Genomic DNA, 24,056 nt, shown 5'->3' with positions numbered 1-24,056 from the left:
GAGGTTGCCATGTCTTTACAATAGCCCACAATGGACAAACTTGGTATTTTGTGTTTTAATGCTTACTGTCTAAGTCTACATAGTTTCTACAACACACTTGGAAGGGAAGGATGAGGGATATTCAGCTGTAAAATGCAACTACATTTTACACACTCTACCTTTAAGTCTGCACTATTTTAAGCAAAAATCAGAGCCTGTGAGATAAAGAAGCATACGTATTATAAAAATATATACTGCAGACTTAAGCAGATGTAGATTTTATGAGGTAAGTCTTTTGTTAAGTGACAAAAATCAGTAGTTTTTCCCATACATATATATCTACCCAAGGATCAGGTTTTGTACTTGAAAACATGGCAATCCCTGAATTTCGGATCAAGCAGTTTTTCCAGCTAAATGGACAACTGTCATCAGAGCGCTCATATTAAAACCTCCTTTCTTAGCTACATTTGATCCTGCAAATCAAATCAAACTTTTTTTGTATAGCTATAACACATGTGCAAGAAAAACATGTAAAGCAGACAGGATTAAATTACTGCATCTGTAATGGACCAGAAGGATAAGAGCAATTTAAAATGAGCTTTTATTTCCCAAATAATTCCTCTTTGAAATTAGAGGAGATGTTTTATTATTAGATTATTTCATTCATTCAAAACAGACTGTATTTGTCTTTGCAGACAGTGACTTACTAACATTAGTGGCGGCTTTTTGAGGAGAAAAGGTTAAAAATTCCGTCCATTTTCTAAGTTGCTTTATCTTCCATCAGAGGGTCGCGGGGGTGCTGTGTCAATCTCAGCTGATGGGTGGGGTCAATTTAGAGTGACCAATTTACCTAATCCCCATATTGCATGTTTTTGGTCTGTGGGAGGAAGCCGGAATACCCGGAGAAAACCCCCACACAGATGGGGAGAACATGCAAACTCCATGCAGAAAGGCTCTTGTTCTAACCGGGGCTCGAACCCAGGCAAGAGTGCCAACCACTACACCAACCATGTGGCCTCTAAATTCTAAGAAACTAATATTAAAAATGTAAATATAGTCAATATTTTTGTAGCGTGGGTGTAAGTCTGGAGCAGAAGCAGAGGTATTTAGGCATTTTTTAACTGGACCCTGTTTATACTGCTGTGTTCAAATGGTGTCGTTAATAATGTTTACAAGACAAAATCCCTCGTCATATTCACGACCTGTAATCTCTAAGATTTCTGAAATCTCTAAATTTAGGATGTCCTGTAAACAACTTTGCAGTTACTTCGCAATTAGTTCCCCCGAGTTCCAAATGTATGCAGCGATAATAACGCAAGTAACAAACAGCTCAATATTGACAGAAAGTAGTTCAAAGCTTATATGCACATATTATGTCATGTCATGTCAGTATTTGAGTATTTTTTGGCCTTTGTTTTGGTCTGACATGCTGGGGCATCATTTTGAATCTTGCAACTTTAAGCACAGGTTCAAACAGGTACAACAGAGACAGTACATGTATCTACACTACACTAGGACACTTGGATTAAGGTGTATATGAAAGTGTTTTATAATTATCCATGTTTTGCTTTAATTATACTTAATCTGGTAAGGTTATCATACAGGTTGATTTATGTCTCAAGTCTAAACTTTGATCACATCAACATAAAGCATTCATGGTGATTTAACACAAAGCCGTTGGTCTGTGAAGGTGAATTCACATATGTGTTTACATAAAGCACATGGACAAACACGGCAGTGTGAGCCAGGCGAGCAGACGTTTGTTCTGCAGAGGGATTATATAATAACAAGAGCAACCAAAGGTGGATGATAAAAAAAATAAAATCCAGCATTTCAGAAGAGAGGTGTAATCCAGGTTCTTCTCCTTTAAAAACCATTAAGACCTCGCACTGCAGGCATGACACATTTGATCTGTGCTGGATTTCTTTTATCTAAAGCCTGCCCCACACTAGAGTACTTTCAAATCGGACTAGATTTTAAAAACGGGGCAGACCACCGACTTTGTAATCGATGTTCAATGTTTTAAAACAGAGACAAGACGATCCAGTCAGACGCAGGACCAAACACTTTGTTTTTAATTAAATTATTTCAGGGCGGAGATTCCAGGGCTTTCACAGACACTCGCATGATTTAACGTGACTTCAGAATAGAAACAGTCATGGGCTGTCAGTGTTGTCAGTTAATAGCTGTTATGAGAAGACAGAATTCAATGTAAACAGAGGGAATCTGAAGGGAAGATGGGTCTCCCAACAGAAATAAACAAATGAACTGCGATTGCTGAAGTTCAGTGGTAAATCTGGATTCATTAAAGTGTTAAAGTAACACAGGAAAGCAACTCTTACCCGTGTATCTTGATTCTGGTGATTCTAAATCAAATGAATGCAAAGAAAGTTAGATTGTATCCTGCTACACTGAAAGTCACTCATACCCCCAGCACATTGTTCTTATCAGGTCTAAAGTCATTTCTTAAGCCAGAAAACATCACATTCTCATGAAGACATGTTTTGATAAAGTAGCTACAACTCCCATTACACGGGATAAAACATCAATTGATTGATAAGGGTGGACCAACATGGGGTGCAGGGATGGGTGGGTTATAATATTTTTCGGTTGCTGTTTGCTTGTAACAGAAAGTGATGCCCTAATAATAAAAAAAAAGGAAGTTATGAACTTCACATTATAGTCCACATCTATTTACTATACATGCAGTATTCGGTCAAACAATGAGCATGAGCTGTTCATCAAAACGTGATTAAAACAAACAACAGATTGGCTCTAAATGTATTGTGATTAAATCATTAATGCCAACAGCCCTAAAACAAATGTAAGTTATTATTTAAATACAGTCATGAACTGACCTTCAAACGTCCTTCACATTGGGTGGACACCACAGAACATGAGTTATAGTGTCCGCGTCACTTCCAGCATGCAGGACGTCTTAAGCTTAAGCCCACACAATCCACCAGGATATACAGCGCATTCTGTTATTGATTTTAAATGTAATTAATCCAGTTAATCCACAAGAGACAACAGTGGAGGACATCCAGCAGCTTGTTATTTTCCTGTTTGTCAAGCTTTGTATGAGAAGAGACTGCGAGCATTGAAGAAACACTGGTCACAAGTGAGTTAGATGTGTCTGTTGCCCAATCATCCTACTGTACCGTGCCATTTTACTCCCTAAGTACCTTAAGGAATACTGTACGTACTGTTCCAAAACGAACCATTCCACTCGCTGGAAACACCCCTCTGTACACTCAATTATAATAACTTATATTGACATGAACATTAGAGCTTATGGTCTACATTAGTACAAAAACAACAGAAAAGGAGCCACATAGGTCATGAGCTATTTTCCTCCCACTGCTTTCCAGGTAGACCCCCCCCCCCCCACACACTTGACATCCTCAGTCTATTTAGGTTGGCAGCGGATGTCAGCTGCACCACGTTTGCAACTTTCTGACAAGCTGTTGACACTGTGACCTCCCCCCCCCCTCCCAAACCTCCCCGCCTCAATCCTGGCTTGCCTTTTAAGAATGTGTCCTTTGACCCTTTCGCTGCACAGCCTGAGGACAGCAGACCTGCCCGCCACCTGTGACACTCAGCTCCACTCACAGGAGACAAACTCGCGCCACCGCCAGAATATAAGTCGCTCAACAGTTCCATGGCGTGCGAACGTATTTCTGCTGAAACCGATCTGCTTGAAGGAGCCTGAAGAACTTTAACTTGTCTTGTAAAATATTTCATAGAGAGCTGAGCAATGTTTAATGCTTCCAGCTGATGAAATGTCCTTCAACTGTTCATTAAACTCTCACGAAAATGTGTATAAACCAGGTGCAAGGAAAATGGACTTGGGTGTGTATAACCAAGGTTTTTGAGCTCAGGTTAACCTGCTAAAAAGGTCATTTAAAGGTCGTTTGTGATGTCATGAACCTGCCAGAAAGAACCCACAATTCACTACAAACATACAGTTATATGAAGACAAGAGAACCGACACACATTGCAGAGTCATTTGATCGTGGAGTATCCAATGCCGATTTAAAACATTCACACTGGAGTGCGGCTTGGGCTGCATTTTTACTGTCGATAACAAAAGTTATCATTACATCCAAGAGGAAGCAACAACTAGACCCATGAACACACACACTGATACACACAAGCCACACACTTCATGAGTTATCAGCAGCACTAATGAGTGCAATAAAATGTCAGACTCACCATCAACAACCATCAGTTCCACTTAATTAACTCTTGTTGAAATGTAACCGCTGATAATTATTCCCATAATCCAAGCATGGTGATTTATTTTTTAGTTGTTGTGGAGGAAAAGGATGAACATTTTGTTGCGTTCAATGTCCTGTAATAATAACAGACCCCAGTTCTAAACAGAACCATTAGGGCAATCACTCAGTTTCTACCTATCTATAGAGCTACTACTAGTAGAGCTAAACCTGGGTTGCCAGGTATTGCATCTTTTGCTATAAATATTTGAAACTGCAAACTATTTATTATGTTTGGAACAAATGTGGGCTATTTGTTTTTTTTTTCTCATAGCCAGTGCTGTTTTGTTTGTTTACTACTTTGTCACTTAGTACCCAGGTAGCCTGGAAAAGGTATTAAGTGGGCATGGGCTTGAAGGTGGGCCAACATGGTTGGAAACCATGGACATGGATAATATGAGTGATTATCAGCCCAAATGTAACCCTTATGGGGCCCACGTGGACATGCTGGCTGGTTTAAGTTTCCTAATCCGGCTCCAATTTTCCTTGGTTACTCTAGTAAAGTCCAGCAATTTGGATCAGTTTTATTATTTTTGTCCGATATTCACAAACCACAACATGCCTCATATAGAGCTTAACAGAGTGTAACATCCAGTTTGATCCTTAACGCTGTTGAACCCCACAGCTACACTGAATTCCTAGACGTTGGACACTATGAATATAGTAAAACACGCTCCCACCCGCTCACACTCCATCTCATTTGTGTCTGTTTTCCCCTCTGATGGAAAATGTAGTCCATTCCCACCATACTTTCCTCTTTTTTCTTTTATAGTTTGGCTGCAACGATCCCAATATCTTTAACCACTGCGTCGATTACCTTAGCAGACGGCCATGCACTAACACGCTGCAGGGTCTCAACGCACAATCCAGACATTACCCAATATCCTGAGAGGGCTCAAGGGGGGTACATGCCGCTCATTTACACACATCCCAAAATCCACCGCGTGACCGGTCGACAGGTCTGCGGTTGGAGGTCACATGGGAGATTCATTAAGACAGTTATGAATGACACATATGGAACACACCACTTTATGCTCTGTAGGAGTAATTTAAAGGGGAAAAATCCACTGGCAGACGTGTACACTGTCACATATGTGGAAGTCACTGCATGTCTGGAACTTGTTTTTTGTGGTTAGAATTTAGTTTTCAGGGGCGACAAACTTACTCCAGCCAGAACGAGAATGTGACTTTATAAGACAGCGAGGGCCCGTCTCATGCAGGAGTGGAATGTCCTGGACAAAAACAAATTCATACAATGGGTTCTTGATCCTGACCTCATGAACTCCGTCAATAATGGTAAACGTAACGTTCCCACTGTAGAATGTTCCTTTAAAGAAATCCTCATTTGTGACAAAACAAAACTTTCAAAGTGGCTTCCCCCACTGTCATTTTGTTTCTAGCAATATTTTACTGTAGAAATGTGGAGAATTTGAAAGCTCAGTGATTCTGCTCAGTGTTCAATAACACAAAAAAAATGTACAGGATTGGTGATATTCAAAGGTAAAAAAAAAAAATAATAATTTAAGGCAGCAGTTCTGCAACAAAACAAAGTGATGAAAATACCTGTAAAAAAGTGTTTTTCAGGATTGTCTCTTCTGAATGTGGTGGGCCTATAAAGTATCTATCTAAAGTATCTAAAATACCTATAGTAGTAATTGTTGGAATTGAATATCTTTAAAACATCTGGTTATGTTTAGGTGGTAAATGCATCAGCAAAAATGTGGTTTAAACACTTTTATTTGTTAAAAAATATGTAAGAACGATTGTAACAGAATCATATTGGCATTGGTTGATACCCAAGGTTGTGATATCAGTACTGAACAAGAACAACTGATATTAGTTAGGGTAGACAAATGGGTCAGCCTTAGGGTAAAGGGCAAGTGTTAAAGGTTGAGGTTGACATCATATGTAATGTGATTAGGCTCCGTCATGCATCTTCCATAGGCAGGATTACTCCTGACAGGTTATACACATTTCCAACTGGAGTAAGTAAAAGAAAAACATGCAGATAACGTACCAGAGAGGATGTCACTGTCATCGAGTTCACCTGATTAGATTCACTCAAAAATAGATTAGAAATAGAAATAGGTTGTTTTTTAAAAAAAAAAAAAATATTATATTATTTGTAAAACTGGGCCACACAGTGTCATAGTAACACTGTTCCAGACATGGCCAGTGGTCATTTCTGGCTTCTTCCATTTGATTTTCATCAATTGATAAATTTTTAGCCGCTTCATGTGAACGTCCCTCATGATACACATTGGACCTTTGAATTTTTAATGGAAATTATCCTTTTAATGATCATCCCCAATAGTTTGCTTTGGGTTAGGTAATCATCCATCCATCTTCTACCGCTTTATCCTCCACATGAGGGTCGCGGGGGGGGGTGCTGTGCCAATCTCAGCTGACATAGGGCGACAGACGGGGTACACCTTGGGCATCACAGTGCCACATACTTAGAGACAAACAACCATTTACTCTCACACTCAGGGTCAATTTAGAGTGTCCAATTTTCCTAATGCCCATATTGCATGTTGTTGGACTGTGGGAGGAAAGCGGAGAACCCAGAGAAGACCCATGCACACACAGGCAAAGACCCTTGTTCTGACCGGGTCGTGAACCTGGGTCAAAATCATATTAAGACCAATATAATGTGTGTTTGTGCCAGGTATTAATCTTGTTGTGGGGACCTAAATCTGTTTACACAGTCCCATTATGGGAACAAAAAAAGTCCCCATTATGTCAATGATTACATTTGAAGCTGATTTCAAGTTGTTGTATGATTACGTTAAGGTTAAGGTTAGGGTGATCTGAAACCAAACTCTACTTATGCTGCAATCACATGAAATAAGATTTTAACCATTAAAAAAAAAATCATGTGTTAATAAGGAAACAAATAAAAGAAAAAGAATGTAATGCGAGAGTGCAGGTGCTCCCTTACCCTCCTCTTCCTCACACATGCTTCAGACACAGGTGTGAGCAAACATGGAGCAAGACTGCTGCTCACATACGTACATATCAATTTGTGCTAATTGTGTCTTTGAGCTGTAAGCTAATGCCTTACTCTGATTAATAGCTGTATAATTATCTGTTTTACAGCTCAAGCATTGTACAGGGTCCCCCAAACATTGACCTTTAACCCCTGACCCTGAGCTGATTGGAATTTGACCCTCAACCGTCCATCTTCCTCTGCCCCTCTATATTTGAACACACTGAGGAGGGTTCAATGCAGATCTGTCATCTCACAGTTGACACCATCTCTCCCCTCTGTCCTTGTCTTCTTCCTCTGTCAGTTAACAGTGGAGCCTAAATGACTGTGGCCAAAAATACAACTTTCCACAGGAAACGCTTACTCACACTTTTCCAGGCTGGCTGTGAACATTGGAAAAATCAGTGAGGGAGAAGAGGGCAGGGAAGGGGACAAGTGTGGGTCCTGGAGACTGTCCACACCGTCTCCATCACCATCACCAGTGCTTCCCTTCACAAATCCATTTAATGTACAATTCTTCTGAGGTACATGAGGTCAGTAGTGTGAGGTGGACACGGTAAGTGGGTTAGCAGCTGGTCCTGACATCAGCAGAGCTGCTCCTCTGTGTGTGTGTGTGTGTGTGTGTGTGTGTGTGTGTGTGTGTGTCTGTGGGGGGTATCTGCTTTTTATCTCATATTCCTACACACACACACACACACGCACACACACTCCTGGTGTAAATGCTGCATTTTAAATTTTGGGGGCGAGCCAAAGTGAATGTTATATTTGTACATTTTGTACGGAAGAGAAAGATTTGCATTAAACGTTATTTCATGTGTCGCCTCAACTTTTTTTTTTTTACTTTTATATGTTCCATAAAATTCATATAAATCTTCTTCAAGTAAACATAAATCTTTCATGAAGTATGTGGCAATATATGTGCTAGAAAAAAGAAATAAATAAATAATCATATACATATATATGTACATATATATACATACATATATACATATATACATATACATACATATACATATACATATATACGTATATATATATATATATAAATAATAAAAGAGATAATAAAGAAAATAGATAATGACATATTATATATGTACATATACTGTATAACATAAATACATACATATACATGATGTGCAGGATGACGGAAAACAAAGAGAAGAGAAAAACAAAGTTCTCAAATACTGAATTCAAAACAATCACTCGGTTGTGGTGAAATGTAACACTAATGAGCATGTTGTAAAGGGCCAGTGAGTAACATTAGGAAATTGGATATACTACCAATAAGTATATTTGATTACGCGAGTGTATAACTGCTTTAAAATAAAACATATTTGTTAGAATAAGCCTTTTATATATACTGTAGGTAAGGGTCATGCTTTGAGGAGGCCACCATCTTTCATCTACAGCAGCCCAAATCGACAAACCAGCCAACGTTTACTACACAAAAGATGATCTAGTCATCTGTGTTCAAACCGGGTTTGGTCAGGATTAGGATCCGCTATGTGCCACTTAATAATAATACAGGATCCTGGCAAATGTGTTGCACTGTGTTGTTGTTTGGTTGAACCCACTTTTCAGACATTTTCATGGAAACATGAGCCTCTTTTGAGAATTTCTTCATCATGTAAAATGTTAGTTCTTCAGAAATGAGGTTCTGGTCTCCATAAGGACTACTGACCCTGACAAGGTCTGTGTCCACGCACACACGCACACTCTTACATGTTTACCATTTATAACAATGTCCTGAATGCAATATTATTCACATCCATGATTATTCACTCACATTCTGCTTCACTGACACTGATGGTTTTTGCAACGTATTACAAAAACAGAGGACATCAGCGGCAATGTTTGAAAAACAGACAACACAACACATATACTGTATTATGTCGTGTGGTTTTATCCATGCTTTGGATTCTTTGTTGTGCTTACAATTCATGCGGAAACCACACTGGATATGAAGAGTCAGTTCACAGACAATGCAATTATCATATCATTTTCCACTTTCTTTTCTAGTTTTTACATTGAAATAGAACCATATTTGTGGTGCATGCGGACTTAAAGGTGCAGTGGGTACAATTTAGCAACATTCATTGGTTAAGTTTCATGTTGCAGCTAAATATCCCCCACCTGTGTGTTGTTGAACCTATGTAAAATATGTGTAGTTTGTCCTTTATGGTCCAAAATGTCCACCTTCGTAGAGCCAACCCTGCTGCTGATATAAATATAAATATAAAAGGTTCGATCTTGGGTAATGAAATGAAAAACAAATCATTAAAATCAGGTAATGAAGCACAATTATTTTACCTTTAATTTCTGCCAATTTACAATCATTTCAGTTACATTTTACACACTGGACCTTTAAAAAAGGGGGCTTTGTATGGGCACAAATAATCTAGAAATCTTTACCTTGTGTTTGCCAAAAACAACCTTAGTCTCAGTTATGTAAAAATAATGAAGTATCATGTTTGATGTATGGAATGCAGTTCAGCAACTCAGGCCTTATGCAAGTTAATGAGCACATTCTGACTCAACCAAGGCATTTACAATTGGAACATTCTTCCTCCTCCCAGACTCTCACAGGACTTACATACTTCTCTCCTGTGATTTAGTGCAAAGTGACAACATACTGCGCTGTCTCCGACAGTAACTGCATGTCTTTGCTCAGGTTATAAACATCTAAATAATACCTACGGACAGAAACTGGTTAAAAACATATGTTATTTTACAGCTGCTGTTCTGAACTTTAGCATAGACAGGGAGTACAATGCTGCTGTTGACACACTCATGACTCAAAATATTAGTGATTAAATCAATTTCAATTTCAACTAATTTCAAGTAATTTTTAAACATTTAACTAACAGTGAAAAATTGTCTTAGCTCACAATGGATAAAGAGCCTATCTTAAATTGTAAGCTAAATTAGCAAATGGTGTGAATATTTAGGCTATAATTAGATAACTCAATATATTTCACTCGGTTCTCTATAGCTACAAAATCAATGAATAAATTGCTTATTGTTAGTTAGTTAACTAATAAGCTTTACAAATAGCCTAGTATAAATATTTAGCTGAAATTGATAAATGGTTATCATAAAAGAAAGTAATGGTTAGTTCAAATATTCAGTTAAAACTCATAAACTGATAATAAATAAGCTAGTTAGCCAAAGGTATGAGCAACCTACATATTGGGGAAAAAGGTTTATATTTAGACCAATGTCAAATTGTTAAATAGTTCAATTCAGTTGGGTAAAAGTAACGTTATAACGCTTTTAGAATGAATTAGTTATTTTTGCCCACATGCCAATTAGTGATAGTGTTTTTGACCTCTGCATGGAACCCATTGTTAACACATTAGTGGACAAAACACACACAAGCCACACAAGTGCAGGAGCAGCACTTACAGTATCTGTGAGTGGACAGCAATGGGGATTGGGTGCCTTGCTCAAGGCCTCAACCCGCCCTTGGATTTGAACCAGGGACTTTCTGCTTAAAAGTGCAATTCCTTTCCTCTTGACAATAAGCTACCTCACAATAATGTTTCGACCTGGTTTTGAACTGGGGGACCTTCTACATTTAACTAAAAGTATAGGTGCCACTACTGAAAGGGCCCGGGCCCCTGTGGCCACACTCATGGGATTAATGCCAAAATCACTCAAAAACACAGAAAGGTTGTAACAGAGATTTTAAGCTGAAAGTATGATAATAATAAATATAATGATTTCTTTATAATGATCTGTTCTGGGAGCTGTTCTGTTCTTTGCACGCATTGGCCCACATTCCCATGAAGCCCTATTAATAAATGTTATTAAGCAGCATATTTGGAACCTGACATTCATCTGCGTGGGCTGAAGGATTCGATGGAGAAATAACAATGTGAACTGATGTTGATTTGTGCTTCTGGCTTCAAAATAGACGAGTACAAGCTGTTCATGCTCGTCACAGCTGGATTTGTAAAAGTCTCACAATAAACGAGAACGTTTTATTTATAGTGTGTGCATTTTTGACTCGCAGGGACTTATCTTTTATACTCCATAGGTTGTATAACACTTAAGTTATGCGACTACACTTTGAACTGCCACTTAACTATTTGGTATGTGATATTCTACAAATGCACAGGAGAACGTAAAGTGCGAGCAGACAGGTGCTCTGCAGTGTTCGGATGCTTGGTCCTTCACTGTTGAATGTGCAGGTTTGACAGAACGACAGGACACGATGTTCCCTGGTGTTGTTACCATAAGGTTACACAATGAAGTGACAGTGACAGGACGAGCAGAGGAGAAATATATGAGGTTAAGCGGCGTTTGTTTACAATACAGGCAGAAGTGAGGCTTCCCAAAAATGTTACAACGTTTTACATTAGTGAAATGCTTTATGCATGTATAAGCACATCATAACCTGATTACTTGTTTTTTTTACATGCATTTAAAAAGGGTCTGATCAGATTTATTTAATCAGAGTGAGAAAAATGGCAGGGTAAATGTGGATGTCCTGAAAAAGAATAATTATGTCATTGATGCATCACTAAGGGTTAGAGTTAGACTTTTAGGCTTTAGTACCTAAATTGCACTGTTGGTCTGTGTCCAGACCCAGAACCAAGCCTTCATTTGCCTTAAACTAGGTTTTTTTTAATTGCCAGTTGCAGGAAGTAGCAACCCCCAAACCCATAGTCATTGAAACAACTTTTCTCATCATCATCAGTAAAAAAACTGTTGGAAGTTGAGGAGAATGTCAGCCTCACTGTTTAAAAGCAAGGCAATGATGAAACATTTCAATTCAATGTGTATGGCCCTGTTCAGACCTGTCCTCAGTCATCTGATCACATGCGGAAACCCCTTAACTTAGTACCTTAGACTTAACCTGATCATCCCTGTTCCAGTGTCCATAGTATTATTTATTGTAGTATTGTTATTTTTATTGTTTGCATTTGTATATATATATATTCTAAGTAGAGCTATCCACATCTGCCATTATAATCAAAGGGAATCTCAGAGAATCTCAACACTGTAACACTGTAAAACATTTTCATCTCGAGCATTGGAGTGTCCAGTTTGAACAAAGCATTAAAGAACTGCTGGTCAGACGACTTCTGTTGAGGGGTCAGTCTGTAATTTGTCCGGACCGAGTGCATTCAATCAGCTCAGTATTGTGTACACGTGCCTCATGAAACCACCTTTGAATGTGGATTTTGTGATCTTATCCAAGGACACATTCAGGACACTGTGCTTAATGTAATAGACCAGACCAGAGCAGCACAAAATGTGAGCTGCAGGCCACAGGTTGGCCCAACGAGAGGTACAATTTCATCCACCAGATGTGAAAATAATGACATAAACTGAAATGTTTTATTATCCTAACATCAAAAACATTGTATACAGTAATGTAACTTTGTATTTAAGGAGACTTGGGACCATTACCATCTTAAAGGTACAGTATGCAGGATTTTTTTGGGTGTTATAAATCACTTGACTGTTCTCGTTTGACGTGAGATAGAACAACACTTCTGCACCTCCACAGACTCTGTTTACACACATTTGACTTTCACTGCACTGCATTAAAATTCATTTGGTGGACAAATCACTACTTCAGTACTGGCAACAACTGCCCACACTGTAAAAAAAAAAACAATCAATCAAGTCCCACAATCAATAAAATAAAGCATGTGTCAGTGTCAGCAGAGAGTTTCAGCTTTGCTTTGGCTCTAACAGTTAGAAATGCAACTCATTTTCCTGCAATCCTGCCTACTGCAGCTTTAACACAAATACACCATCATTTGATTGACATACTGTAAAAATAAGTACGCTAGAAAATAAAGTACTTTGTTACTGGATATTCCACTGACATTAAAAGACAACTGATAATCATGACATGTGAAAGACGGTGTATTATTGCCGCTTTCTTGGATGTAATATGAAGGGAGAAGTTCAAGAAATGAGGAAAACAGACGTCTGTGAAGCCACAAAAGGCCCATTTTGTGAATGGTAACTTGCAGGAAAACACAGCGGAGATGATGGTGAGAGACAGATGTGGACGATAAACACTGTAACTGTAATAATGTATTGATGACTGCAGTAAATTAAAGACTTCTGTATGCGGTTTCTTAATTGTTTACAGCAGGAGTCCAGCTCGAGGATCCCAGTCAGTCTGTCTGGTCTCCACCCTCATGTCTGCTCCCACGCTTACAGTCAAACTGCTGTGCTGCTCTCAGAGAGTTTTATTCACGTGTCTCAGGGCAGCACCCAGAGTTACAGAGAGAGAGAGTGCACGGACACTTCAAAGGTAGCTCGATAATGGAGACATCTGGTTGTATTTAGTGAAGGGATTCCCCTGTCGCAGAGCTGCAGTCGCTCCAGTGTGAATGAAGTCAGCAGACGCTCCTTCCCAGACGCTCTCCCTTTTCCCCCGTCTTTGTCTCTGCTGCAGTGACGCACGTCTCCTCAGTGGTCGCCCACTGGATCGCCCGCTCTTGTTTTTCAGGGACGTCCATTCTGCACTTCTGTGGAATGACCATCTAGTTCCCATTCGTCCTTGCTTTTTCATGGTAAAGCTGAATGAATAATCAGCTTGTCCCGTATCCTTGAGCAGGGAACTCCATGTCCTCGCCTGTCCTGTAGCCTGAGGGATTGTTTTCTTTCTCTTGCGGCCCCCAAAACTGAACGTAGAGGGAAATGATGTGTCTAGAACAGAGGTGTCCAGATGTTATCCCTGAGAGGGCCACTTTGTTATCCAGAGCCCCAGACATGTTCAATCCTTCATTGTCTGCCAATTTATTCTCCACATGCCATCGCGTAGTCCCCCCTAGACATGTTGTGGCCACAAAATATGTGCATCTGCAGCCACTAAATAAGAGCTCATCAATAAACATAAGTTTATGGCCACACACTAGCATCACACACAGTTTAAGATAGCAACAGGGTGAGGAAGCCACTACAGGTTACACTACAGGTTTTTGAGGGGATGAATGGATGTTTACTGTACGTGTCATAAAAATATGTACTCCCAAACTGTAGGACATGCAAAATTCCACTGGGCAGCCTGTGGCCAAGTGGAAAGGGAACTTGGCTTGTAACCGGAAGGTCGCCGGTTCAAGCCCCCACCAGGTCGAAAGGGCTGGGGTACCCCGGAGCAAGGTACCCAACCCCCATTGCTACTCAGTGTGGCAGCCCACTGCTCCTAATTCTAGGATTGGTCAAAATGCAGAGAATAATTTCCCTAAGGGGATTAATAAAGTATCTAAAATTGGGAAAAAAAAGGGAAATGTGAATAAATGGCACTGTAAATGCAAAAAAATTTGATGCACCAATAAATAATATTGACCACAAAAAATTTGTATCACTGGAGGAGGTCCACAATAATGGACATTGATATTACTCAGTGATGTGAAAGGTACATTGACTGGATACAGGTTTGAAATATACTATTAAAATGCAAATTTGCTGCAAAAAACCACATCTGGTGTGCAAAAACCTTCAGTACCGCTTAATCCTCCACATGAGGTTCCGCAGGGGATGATGGTGCCAACCCCAGCTGACATAGGGCGAAAGGCAGGGTAAAATGGAGTTCTTCATGGAGTTCTTCAAACTCCATGAAGAAAAGGCCCTTGTTCAGAATTCTCGCCTCCTGCACGTTTAGTGTTCTGAAAACTAACAAGAACTTGATCACACACAATAAAAAAAAAACAGCGATGTCTGCGTCACAGGTGAATTTCTATTCACAAGCTCCAGTGAAAGGCCGGAGGCAGCAAATGGCTTTCATCTTTTTCTTCTCCACATGGTTTCACTTCTGCCATGACTTTATGACGGGAGTGTAACAGCTGTCGTGTCGGGCACTTAACGTCTGTGGAAATCAGCTTTCCATGTTCAAAGTATCACTTCATTCACTCTGCAAAACTAACTCCTGGTGTACAGGTTCAGCCAGGATTCACACCTGAGAAGAAAAGAGCTAGAAAAGACTAAAAAAAGACTCCCAAAAATCACTGCCAATCACCAATTGGCAAAGAATTCTGTAATCAAGTCCTAATACAGAGATAAACACACAGAAATGTCTGGGCCAACTGGGATTAAAACACTACACCTTCCTGCTATTTGGTGACTGTGCCAACCACCACCCCCACTGTGTGGCCATGGCAACAACAAAACAAAGATGTATTGTTATTGTTAAAAAAGTTATCGCGATTACTTAAGTACTTTAATCCAAAGAGGATGACATGATGCGACAGTATTACATGAGATACCATCAAACCTTGAGTTTTTTTATTTTTTTTATTTTATAGTAATCTATTTTAAACCCTGGGTCAGGTATACTGCATAGTAAATTAATAGACTGCATTAAAAGAGACAATTGATGATCTTTTAGTGGTTATATAATTTATATCATTTATATGTGACTGCTCACTTTACATTATTATACAGTATAATAACAGTGTGAGTCCCATTTACATGGCAATGTAAAGTAATGACACATCACATTCACTCATTTTTATAATAACACATACAGTATGTCACTGTGCTCTGTCTTCTGAGCCCATCAAATCCACTCTCTCGATCTACTCCCCTCTTTTCCTCTCCCTCTCTTTAGATTCATAGTTGTTGTTATGATGGAGACGTTTCTCACGACACAGAAGGAGGTGCCGTTTCCTGACACATGAGAGAGTAAATCAGCGTGGACAAATTTACGAGCCACGACTGGAGAGTGACCACAGTGACAGGAGCTGCTTTTCTCTTTGTCCTCTGAGTCTGAACACAGCTAGAGCAGCTGAGAGTGAAAACAATGACGCTACAAGCAACTCATTCCTTTATCTATGGCGCCGCCTAGTGGCTCATAGAAGCAACTGATTTTACAGTTTCCTCAGCCTGAATTTACGATGCCATTGATAAAATCCACATTTTATTTCACACAAATGTCCCTGTGATGTGAAACTAACACACGATGGGATGGTAGTAGCCTAGTAGCTTTTCCAAGACAAGGTTATTTTCATGCTTTTCCAGCACCTTACTATGAATTAATATGAATAAACACATATTTAAAAAGGTTATTTCACACTTTCTATCACATTAAAAGAGATGGAATTTGGCTGTAAACAACCAAAATCATATTTTATAATAGTTCTCTTTCTTTGTTTCTTTCTTTCTTATTGTCTACAGTAATTCAATCAGTTTTCAAACATTGAAAACACAATATAAACAAGTATTTTCAAGGACAAATCTTTGGATTAACATTCATGATAAATGGCTTTTTAAACCCCTTGGTTCCCGAGATCAGCGGCTTTTAAGAATTCAAATGATAGTTGTTCTGTACATCTGTTAAAATCCCTTGAAAATCATTGTGTTAAAATGTTTGTGACTAAAATAATCCTTTGAATATGCACAACATAGTATTTTCTGCTGCCTGATGTCTCCGAGACATCTGAATTATCACCACCTTTATTATGGATCAATCAGTTTGAGTGTTTTTTGTCAATTATTAAAAAACATTATAATAAAAACTAGTAGTTGGGGCCCTACTCAGGATTGTATTGCTCTGCAAAAAATGTGGAAACCATACATCAGATTTGGACATATACAGTATATCTATCTATAAATTCCAGGAACGTCTGTCTGTCTGTCTGTCTGTCTCTGTGTCCGTGTGTTATTCGCATATCTCTCGATTTCAAACTTGACAGGTGTCTTGCTATGGGCACGAGTAAGTGCTCGGATAAGTTTGGATAAGTAATGCAAAAGATATATCGTTAACTATATCGCTAAAAGAAGCACACATTGGCTTTCGCCGCTCTAGTAGCTCAGTAGTAACAGTTACATTTTATTCAGTAAATCAACAATTCTGTACAGATAAATATTAACAACAGATACATCAGTGCATTAACCCTGACTTTATTCACTTTCAGAAAAACACTGCCAACACAGCAGCCACTCTGAAGCTCAGCATCCCTTTTTTTTTTGCAGCACAAGCCATTTTTCATCTTGGATAAGTGGACATACCCTGCATGCTTGCCCTCCTCGCTGCTTTTTTCCACTCTCTTGAAACCACTCATGTTTGGCAGAGGTTATTTTCAGCCACACCAACTGTATCAGGGTCAAACGTTTTATTTAAAAATGGTCTTAAAAGGAAAGAGGTCAAATCCATGCTCGAAAGCTTGTTGTTTACGGACTAAAATTAACTACACAGCATTTTTGTTTGGTCTTAAAAGTGGTGTAAAAAACATCAAACGTGTATTGATGGATGTTTGTTGATAAGAATGTACTGGCATGATTACAGCGTGCGGTGGAGGAGCAGCCTGAGCACGTTCATCTCAGAGAAGAGGGAGAGAGAGAGAGCCAGATGTGGGGAGTGAGGAGAAAGATGTGGAGGAAACAATGCTTTTGAAGGCTTTGTTAGGATTTGTCAGTAAACACAGAGCTGACAGGAGGCTACAGACTGTGACTGCCTGCTGGCAGCTGCACATTCAGGCAAGAGACAAGTTAGATAAGAATCCTGGAGCCTGACGTCAGTAAACTGCACATGGACAGGGTTTAAGTCCAGGACACACTCACCTCTAATCTCAATCTACAGTTTACAGTGTGCTCTGAAAGGACCAAATTAGTGATTTTGCACATGTCTAAAACACAACAGTCTCTTTCTTGCACATCATTTTGATGAGGTGCTACAATGTTTGGTAATTTTGTTATTTTCCAAAGTGCCTGTTGCCAGATGATGAGCTCTCATAATCCCTGCCATGTTAAAGCTTTGATGTGTGTAACTGTAACTGTATATCTCGCCCTGCCTACAGTATCATCCGTATCACTGTAGCAGGACATGTGTCATATTGGCAGATGCTTAAATTTGTGATATAGGCCTCGGTGTCAGACATGAAAAAGTTTTCTCAAGTTGTCTTTGTTGAAATCCTCTTCCTGTCCTACTGATAGGCATCAGTGACTGGTTGTCTGTGCCTATAACCCTCACAATACTGCAATAAACATGCATAATCATTGTATTTGACCATAACTGACTGATTTGCTGGCATACAACAGACCTGTGCAGTTTAATAGGATCATTTTTGTACAAGTGATTTGAATTTATTACTTGAATTTAAGTGAATGTTATATTATTCTATATACTGACATTAAATAAAGCACAAGCACAAATAATAATCAATGACATTTGCAACATCACGGCAAAATAAACAGTTATTAACTATATACAAAATGTGCACGTTGTTGGGCGTGTGAGGAGTCGGGTATATCTGTCATACTGTGCTCTCAGCTCTAAATTTATAAGGGAAGATCACAGCAACAACATTTGATTTCCTACAGAGATGTAGACATTTGAGTGAATAAAAATTCTTAAGAGTAACATTACATTGTTTGATTATGATAAAATTAAATGTAAAAAATGGTATGTGCAAAAGTTTGGGCACCCTTTTAATCACATTCATTTCAAGACCTGTAGGGATTTATAGCTGAGAGGTTGCAGCACAAAATTGCTTTGATTAGCTCGGGAGACCTTCAGTTACAAAGACAGGTGGAAACAACCATGAAAAAGGTAGTTTAACAGAGGTAATTGCTCACTGTGCTTGTCCTAGGTTCTTTTTTAGAGTGTGGCAACATGGGGGCATCTAAACAACTCTCCACTGACCTAAAAACTAAGATAATTCATGTACCCTTAATTAGGAGAAGGGTACAAGAAATGTCTCCACAGTCGGAAATGTAGTGCAGAAATGGAAGGCCACAAGAACATCTGGCTACTGATGGTGTAGTTGTTCATCGTTCCACAATCCAGCTTACTTTGCACAAGGAAAAGCTCATAGGAAGGGTGATGGCATTGGTCCGTCCATTCACTTTTACACGCTACGTTTTCTGTATCAACTTTCCTTACTTTGAAGCAAGCCATGTCTTCTCATTCCCACGTCTCTCTTCCGGTGAACAATCGATTTGATCAGCTCATTAGAGTGACGCTATGATCATGCTAAACGATTGCCGTATTAACTAGATTAGTTGCGCCTGCAGTCTGTGACTGTGACTGTCGGGAGAAAAAAACAAACAATGATCCACGAAGATTATTACATTCAACTACACATCAGAAAGACTACATCAACCATAGCCAGGCTTATTAAAAAGACGAAGGCTGCAGTGAACAATGCTTAGACACTCCTTTCTGGTGTTATAAGGCATTGATAAAATATGCCAAATAGAAGAAGCTGAACAATTTCCTTCTACGCGGTCTTCATCACATTCTTGTATTCGAAGTGCAACACAAGATACAAGACACTGAGGTTTTCTGATGATATACAATAGACTTCATTGGTTGGGTTATATCTGAAGGATGGAGGATGGGGAAGTAATCTCAGTAGGCCACCCCCACTTGAAATGTAAAGACATCTGCAAGAAGGACGTATCGACCCTGGGAATTGACATCTGTGTGTGGCAGCAGACTACAGAAGATCACGGTAAGTGGTGCCACACTGTACAGAGGAAAGAGAGGCTCCACCAGTCGGCCAGAGACAGGACGCCACTACGACCACTGCAACAGGGACAGGGGAGGTCAGCCCTGCACTGGCCTTCAGCTACACATGACCCTGCTCCAGACACAAACTAGGGCACATTATTCATGGTCTATCTTGACCAACAGTGGCCTACAAAAAATATTATTACTTCACATACCATCCAGGCCAAATGGAGCACAGCTGAAATTAAACTTTGCGATGAAGAAAGATGATGTATTATTGTTGAAGATCACTGGGCTAAAACGGCTTAAATTTACTGTATGTGTTTGGTCTGAGGAGAAACAGGGAAAGACTTCTTGGAAAAGTGCCTTATTGAACGTCCATGGGTATATTAAAGTTATGAAACCTTAAATGATCAGAGTAGGAGCTACGGAATAAACTTTGAACAGGGTTCCCACACCTTGGTGGATCTTTCATGGACTTTCCAGAACAAATTTCCTCAAATTTAATTTTTTAATTTGTGCTGACAGACACATTTCAACGGCAGAGAGAGACAATGTACAGTGCCCACAACCCTGTTGGTTCATACATACATCAAGCAATGCAGGGCACATGCAACAGTAGGTGGCGTCGTAACAAACAAGGGCACATCAGTGGCGGGACACATTTACCTAAATATCATCTTAACTTTTTTCTTGCACAACATTCAAGCACTTTCAATGATCCATGTCTATTTAGGGTGATATTCAAAAACTTTCAAGGGTCTTGGATTTTTTTATTCCATCCTTTCAAGGATTTCAAGGACCCGTGGGAACCCTGTATGAACTACACATACTGTAAATTACTTGTCACGCATATCTTCCTGCAAACACCAGTAGCTAACTAAACTCCCTGGGCAGCAGCGACAATGTAATCAGATTTAAAGAAGACAAAAGGTATAAATAGAGAGCCAGGAAACTGTCTGCTCTGAGCTTCAGTGTCTGTATAAAAACACCAGGCAGGAATGTGACATGAAGCCAAGTAGCATCTGGAGAACTTCACCCCCAGTGATGCTGTGACAACTTCCCTGACTGGCATTGCTCTTGATATTTAAAAAAGGTACAACATTCTGCTTCATAAGATGTCAGAAAACAATTAATACATTCAGCAGGTATATACAGACGAGTACTGGTAACACCCCTTCTCTGTGTGTGGTTGATTTGAGTAGACTCCGAAACCGCTGGACTCTGTATATTAATATGCTGCGTTCAAATGGGCCGTTCACAAGACAATCGTTGATCTTGAGTGAGAGAGGTGGGATACAACTTATACACCCACATTCACCCCGACGGTCAAGTTAAAGACTTCAACTTATCGAACATCAACCAGGATGTGTTTGGACAGTGGGAGGAAGCTGCTTTACCTGTAGAAGAAGAGCATGTAAATTTCACACCACGTTCCACAGTTGAAAAGGGATTCTAATCTGTGATCTTCTTGCTGTGGACCTACTAAAATGTCCTCACCATGATTTTGAGCCAAAATCTGTCCTCAGGACCGTATAAGGACACAGGCACATGCGCACACACAGACTTTTTTTAAATTTTTTTTATTTGAACTGCATGAGTTTACCGACTGACCTCATCATACGTCATCCATATCATGTCCATCCACATCTACAGCTTGTTCTTCAGTGTGTATACTACAGCAGCATGGAATATGACCACTCCTTTAAACAATGACATGACTCTGGTTAACTATGCTTTTTTTTAAGTGTCTCTCTTTGTTTGCGTTCCAAAGTGCCCAAAAAAGCTCTGCGATTTCTCTGAGCTCACGCACTCTAATATTAGAAGCACGCTGTTCTCTCCTGTTTATATTCATCTGAATGTCAGACGTTGATAAATGCTTTTTAAGACTTTTACAGATGCAATTTATTAGTTAACATTAAACGCTGGTTGATTGTTTGCCAACAAAATCAGGTTAGCCCCAAAAAAGTGACTGCTGCTGACGAACCGGAGCAGTGGTGAGAGCAAACAGTTAACAGTCAGTTATCTTCTATTATTGCACAGTACAACTTCAGAACTAAAACTAATAAATGAAACCCACCCAAGCTTAACTTTTTATGATGGCACCCCCTTTGAGCCTGATTTCAATTCTGTTGTTTAAGTCTTTTGCTTAACAGAGTCACGCAATATGACAATTTATGCTCTGTTGAAGGCTTTTCAGCCATCTCTATTGTAACCACTCACACCACATCTTCTTGCTTGATCTTTAACTATTATCATTGTATCCATTTATTTTAAAATTTTTTCTCTGGATATGATTAAAGAAGAGTTTTTGAATTTACTTTCATTGGTTTAGTTGAGAGCTGGTCGGAACTGCATGGAGTTTGCATGTTCTCCCCATGTGTGTGCAGGTTTTCTCCAAGTTCTCCGGCTTCCTCTCACAGTCCAAAAACATGCAATATGGGGACTAGATAAATTGGAGACTCTAAATTGACCGTAGGAGTGAGAGTGAATGGTTATTTGTCTCTATATGTGGCCCTGCCATGGACTGGTGATTTGTCCAGGGTGTACCCTGCCCTATGTCAGCTGAGATTGGCACAGCACCCCCCTGTGACCCTCCTGTGGAGGATAAAGTGGTAGAAAATGTATGGATGGTTTAGTTGAGCTACGCATTTGACTACTTGGGACTTGGGATCCAGTTGAACGTCACATGCTTGAACTCTTACTGGCATCATATTTTGGAGTTTTAGTCCAACTTTGATAAAATCAGTTAAATTCAATTTCAGTCTCACTGACATGTTTGGTTTTAGAAAGACTGACAGCATACAAGCTTTTTCTAAACTAATTTAAACTTACTGACTGTGATGGTGACGACCACCAACAGAATATGACATACTGTATGTACATGAGACAGAGCGTTCTCTGCGGCCCCCGCACTCTCTCTCAAACATATCAGTGACTGCAGTGACCTTCCCACATTCAAAACACTCTGCCTTCAATTTGTAAATCTAAGGACATTTTATCTGTGTGTGAAATTGTGTTTTTTTTTCCTGTGTTGGATTTTATGACATTTAAACATACAGTATGTAAAGTGTATTTGAGTAACCTGTAAAAGTGCTATATAAATATAAATGTATTATTCTTATTATTATTATTATTATAATAATAATAATAATAGGAAAATTGTACAGGTGCGCCATAAGAGAGTAAAGTGTCAAGCAATACTTTCATCTGTTAAAAAACATGTAATCTCTGTCACTCAACAAAGCTTTAAGGCTTTTTATTGCCAAAGTATATTCAACTACATTGCTTAGGTCACATTGGATTCCTCAGACTATGTTGAAAACTAAGTTCTACTTCAATCTTTCCATCACTCACTGCTTGTGGTGAACATCATTCTGAATCCGCATGAGCTGCACCGTAGCTGTCCAATTTATATGTTTTAAAAAACAAAACAAAAAAACAACCCAGTGATTGAGTGGTTTTACAACCTGAAGAGATCCTGTATCATATTTTTCCACTTCACACAGACAATACAACAAAGAGGAAGAATCAGGTTGTGAGAGAAAATGGCTGAAAGCATGTGGTGTGGCTTTTTACGAGTAGGGAAAAGCATCCAGCATGTTACTGTTAGAGCCAAAGGAAACATATAATATATTCTGGTGAGTCATGCAGAAATCATTTTAAAATGAGAATCGTGGGAATCGGTGCATTATTGGACTGATCTGGGCACAGAACTGAAGAAGTGTTCCAGTCCAGGTAATTGAAAACTGCACAGGCTAATAAATGCTTCATGTTGGCATGAAAGTAGATTCTTGAACCTAATTAGTATCACATTTGTTAGTGTGCATGTGAATCAAATGTATAAAGTTCTTACAGGCAGATATAGTGCACAAAGTTTAAGACTTGTGCTCTGTCTTTGAAATGTTGCTTTCAAGTCTTTCAAATAAAATCTGAGTGTTAAATAAGAAGCTTGTCAGAAGACAGTGTTTGACACTAACCTATTGTTAGCTCTGTCAACCTGCAGTCTTTCTTTGAGCGTCGTTCCTCCTCCTCCAGGAAGCTCTCACTGATAGCAGAGGAAGCTGATGATGAGTTTTGGTATCTCCAGCTGACCTATGACCTTAAGTGCACTGGTGCCCAGCCTCTTCCTCACTGCCAGCCTGCTGAGCTGCTGCAGACTCATGGGAGTGGCTGAAGATGGGAAACAACACATTGTTGATATTGATTACAGTACAGTAATTGATTAGGGCTGAACAAATAGTCAAAATTGTAATTTGAAACGACACAATTAGCAAATTGCAAACACTGATTGATCGATTTTTCAGTGTTCTGTGCTTGTTTAAAAAAAAATGCAGTATATAAATGTTAGAAGCAGTTCAAATCTTTAAGTTTCCATCCTTGTGTTAGA

The 24,056-nt window shown here is 39.3% G+C and overlaps 1 protein-coding gene across 2 annotated transcripts in view; it reads right to left on the bottom strand.

Annotated features, from left to right (window-relative positions):
- The window catches only part of LOC131456994 (ankyrin repeat and SOCS box protein 13-like), a 44,509-nt gene that overhangs the window by 16,622 nt on the left and 3,831 nt on the right, over nucleotides 1-24,056 (bottom strand). Inside the window, exon 6 of one of the 2 annotated variants that reach the window (XR_009239963.1) lies at nucleotides 23,647-23,839. Coding sequence is in view for 1 of the 2 variants with exons in the window: in XM_058625723.1 (XP_058481706.1) it covers nucleotides 23,712-23,839 (128 nt within the window). In the remaining variant the exon portion in view is untranslated. Of the gene's footprint in view, nucleotides 1-21,280; nucleotides 23,840-24,056 lie in introns of those variants that run through there. The other variant, XM_058625723.1, reaches the window with a different exon arrangement.

This window comes from Solea solea, chromosome 3 (assembly GCF_958295425.1).
Source record: "Solea solea chromosome 3, fSolSol10.1, whole genome shotgun sequence".
Taxonomy (NCBI): domain Eukaryota; kingdom Metazoa; phylum Chordata; class Actinopteri; order Pleuronectiformes; family Soleidae; genus Solea; species Solea solea.
Note: the sequence above shows the minus strand (reverse complement) of the source record. Positions and strands in the feature narration are given on the sequence as shown.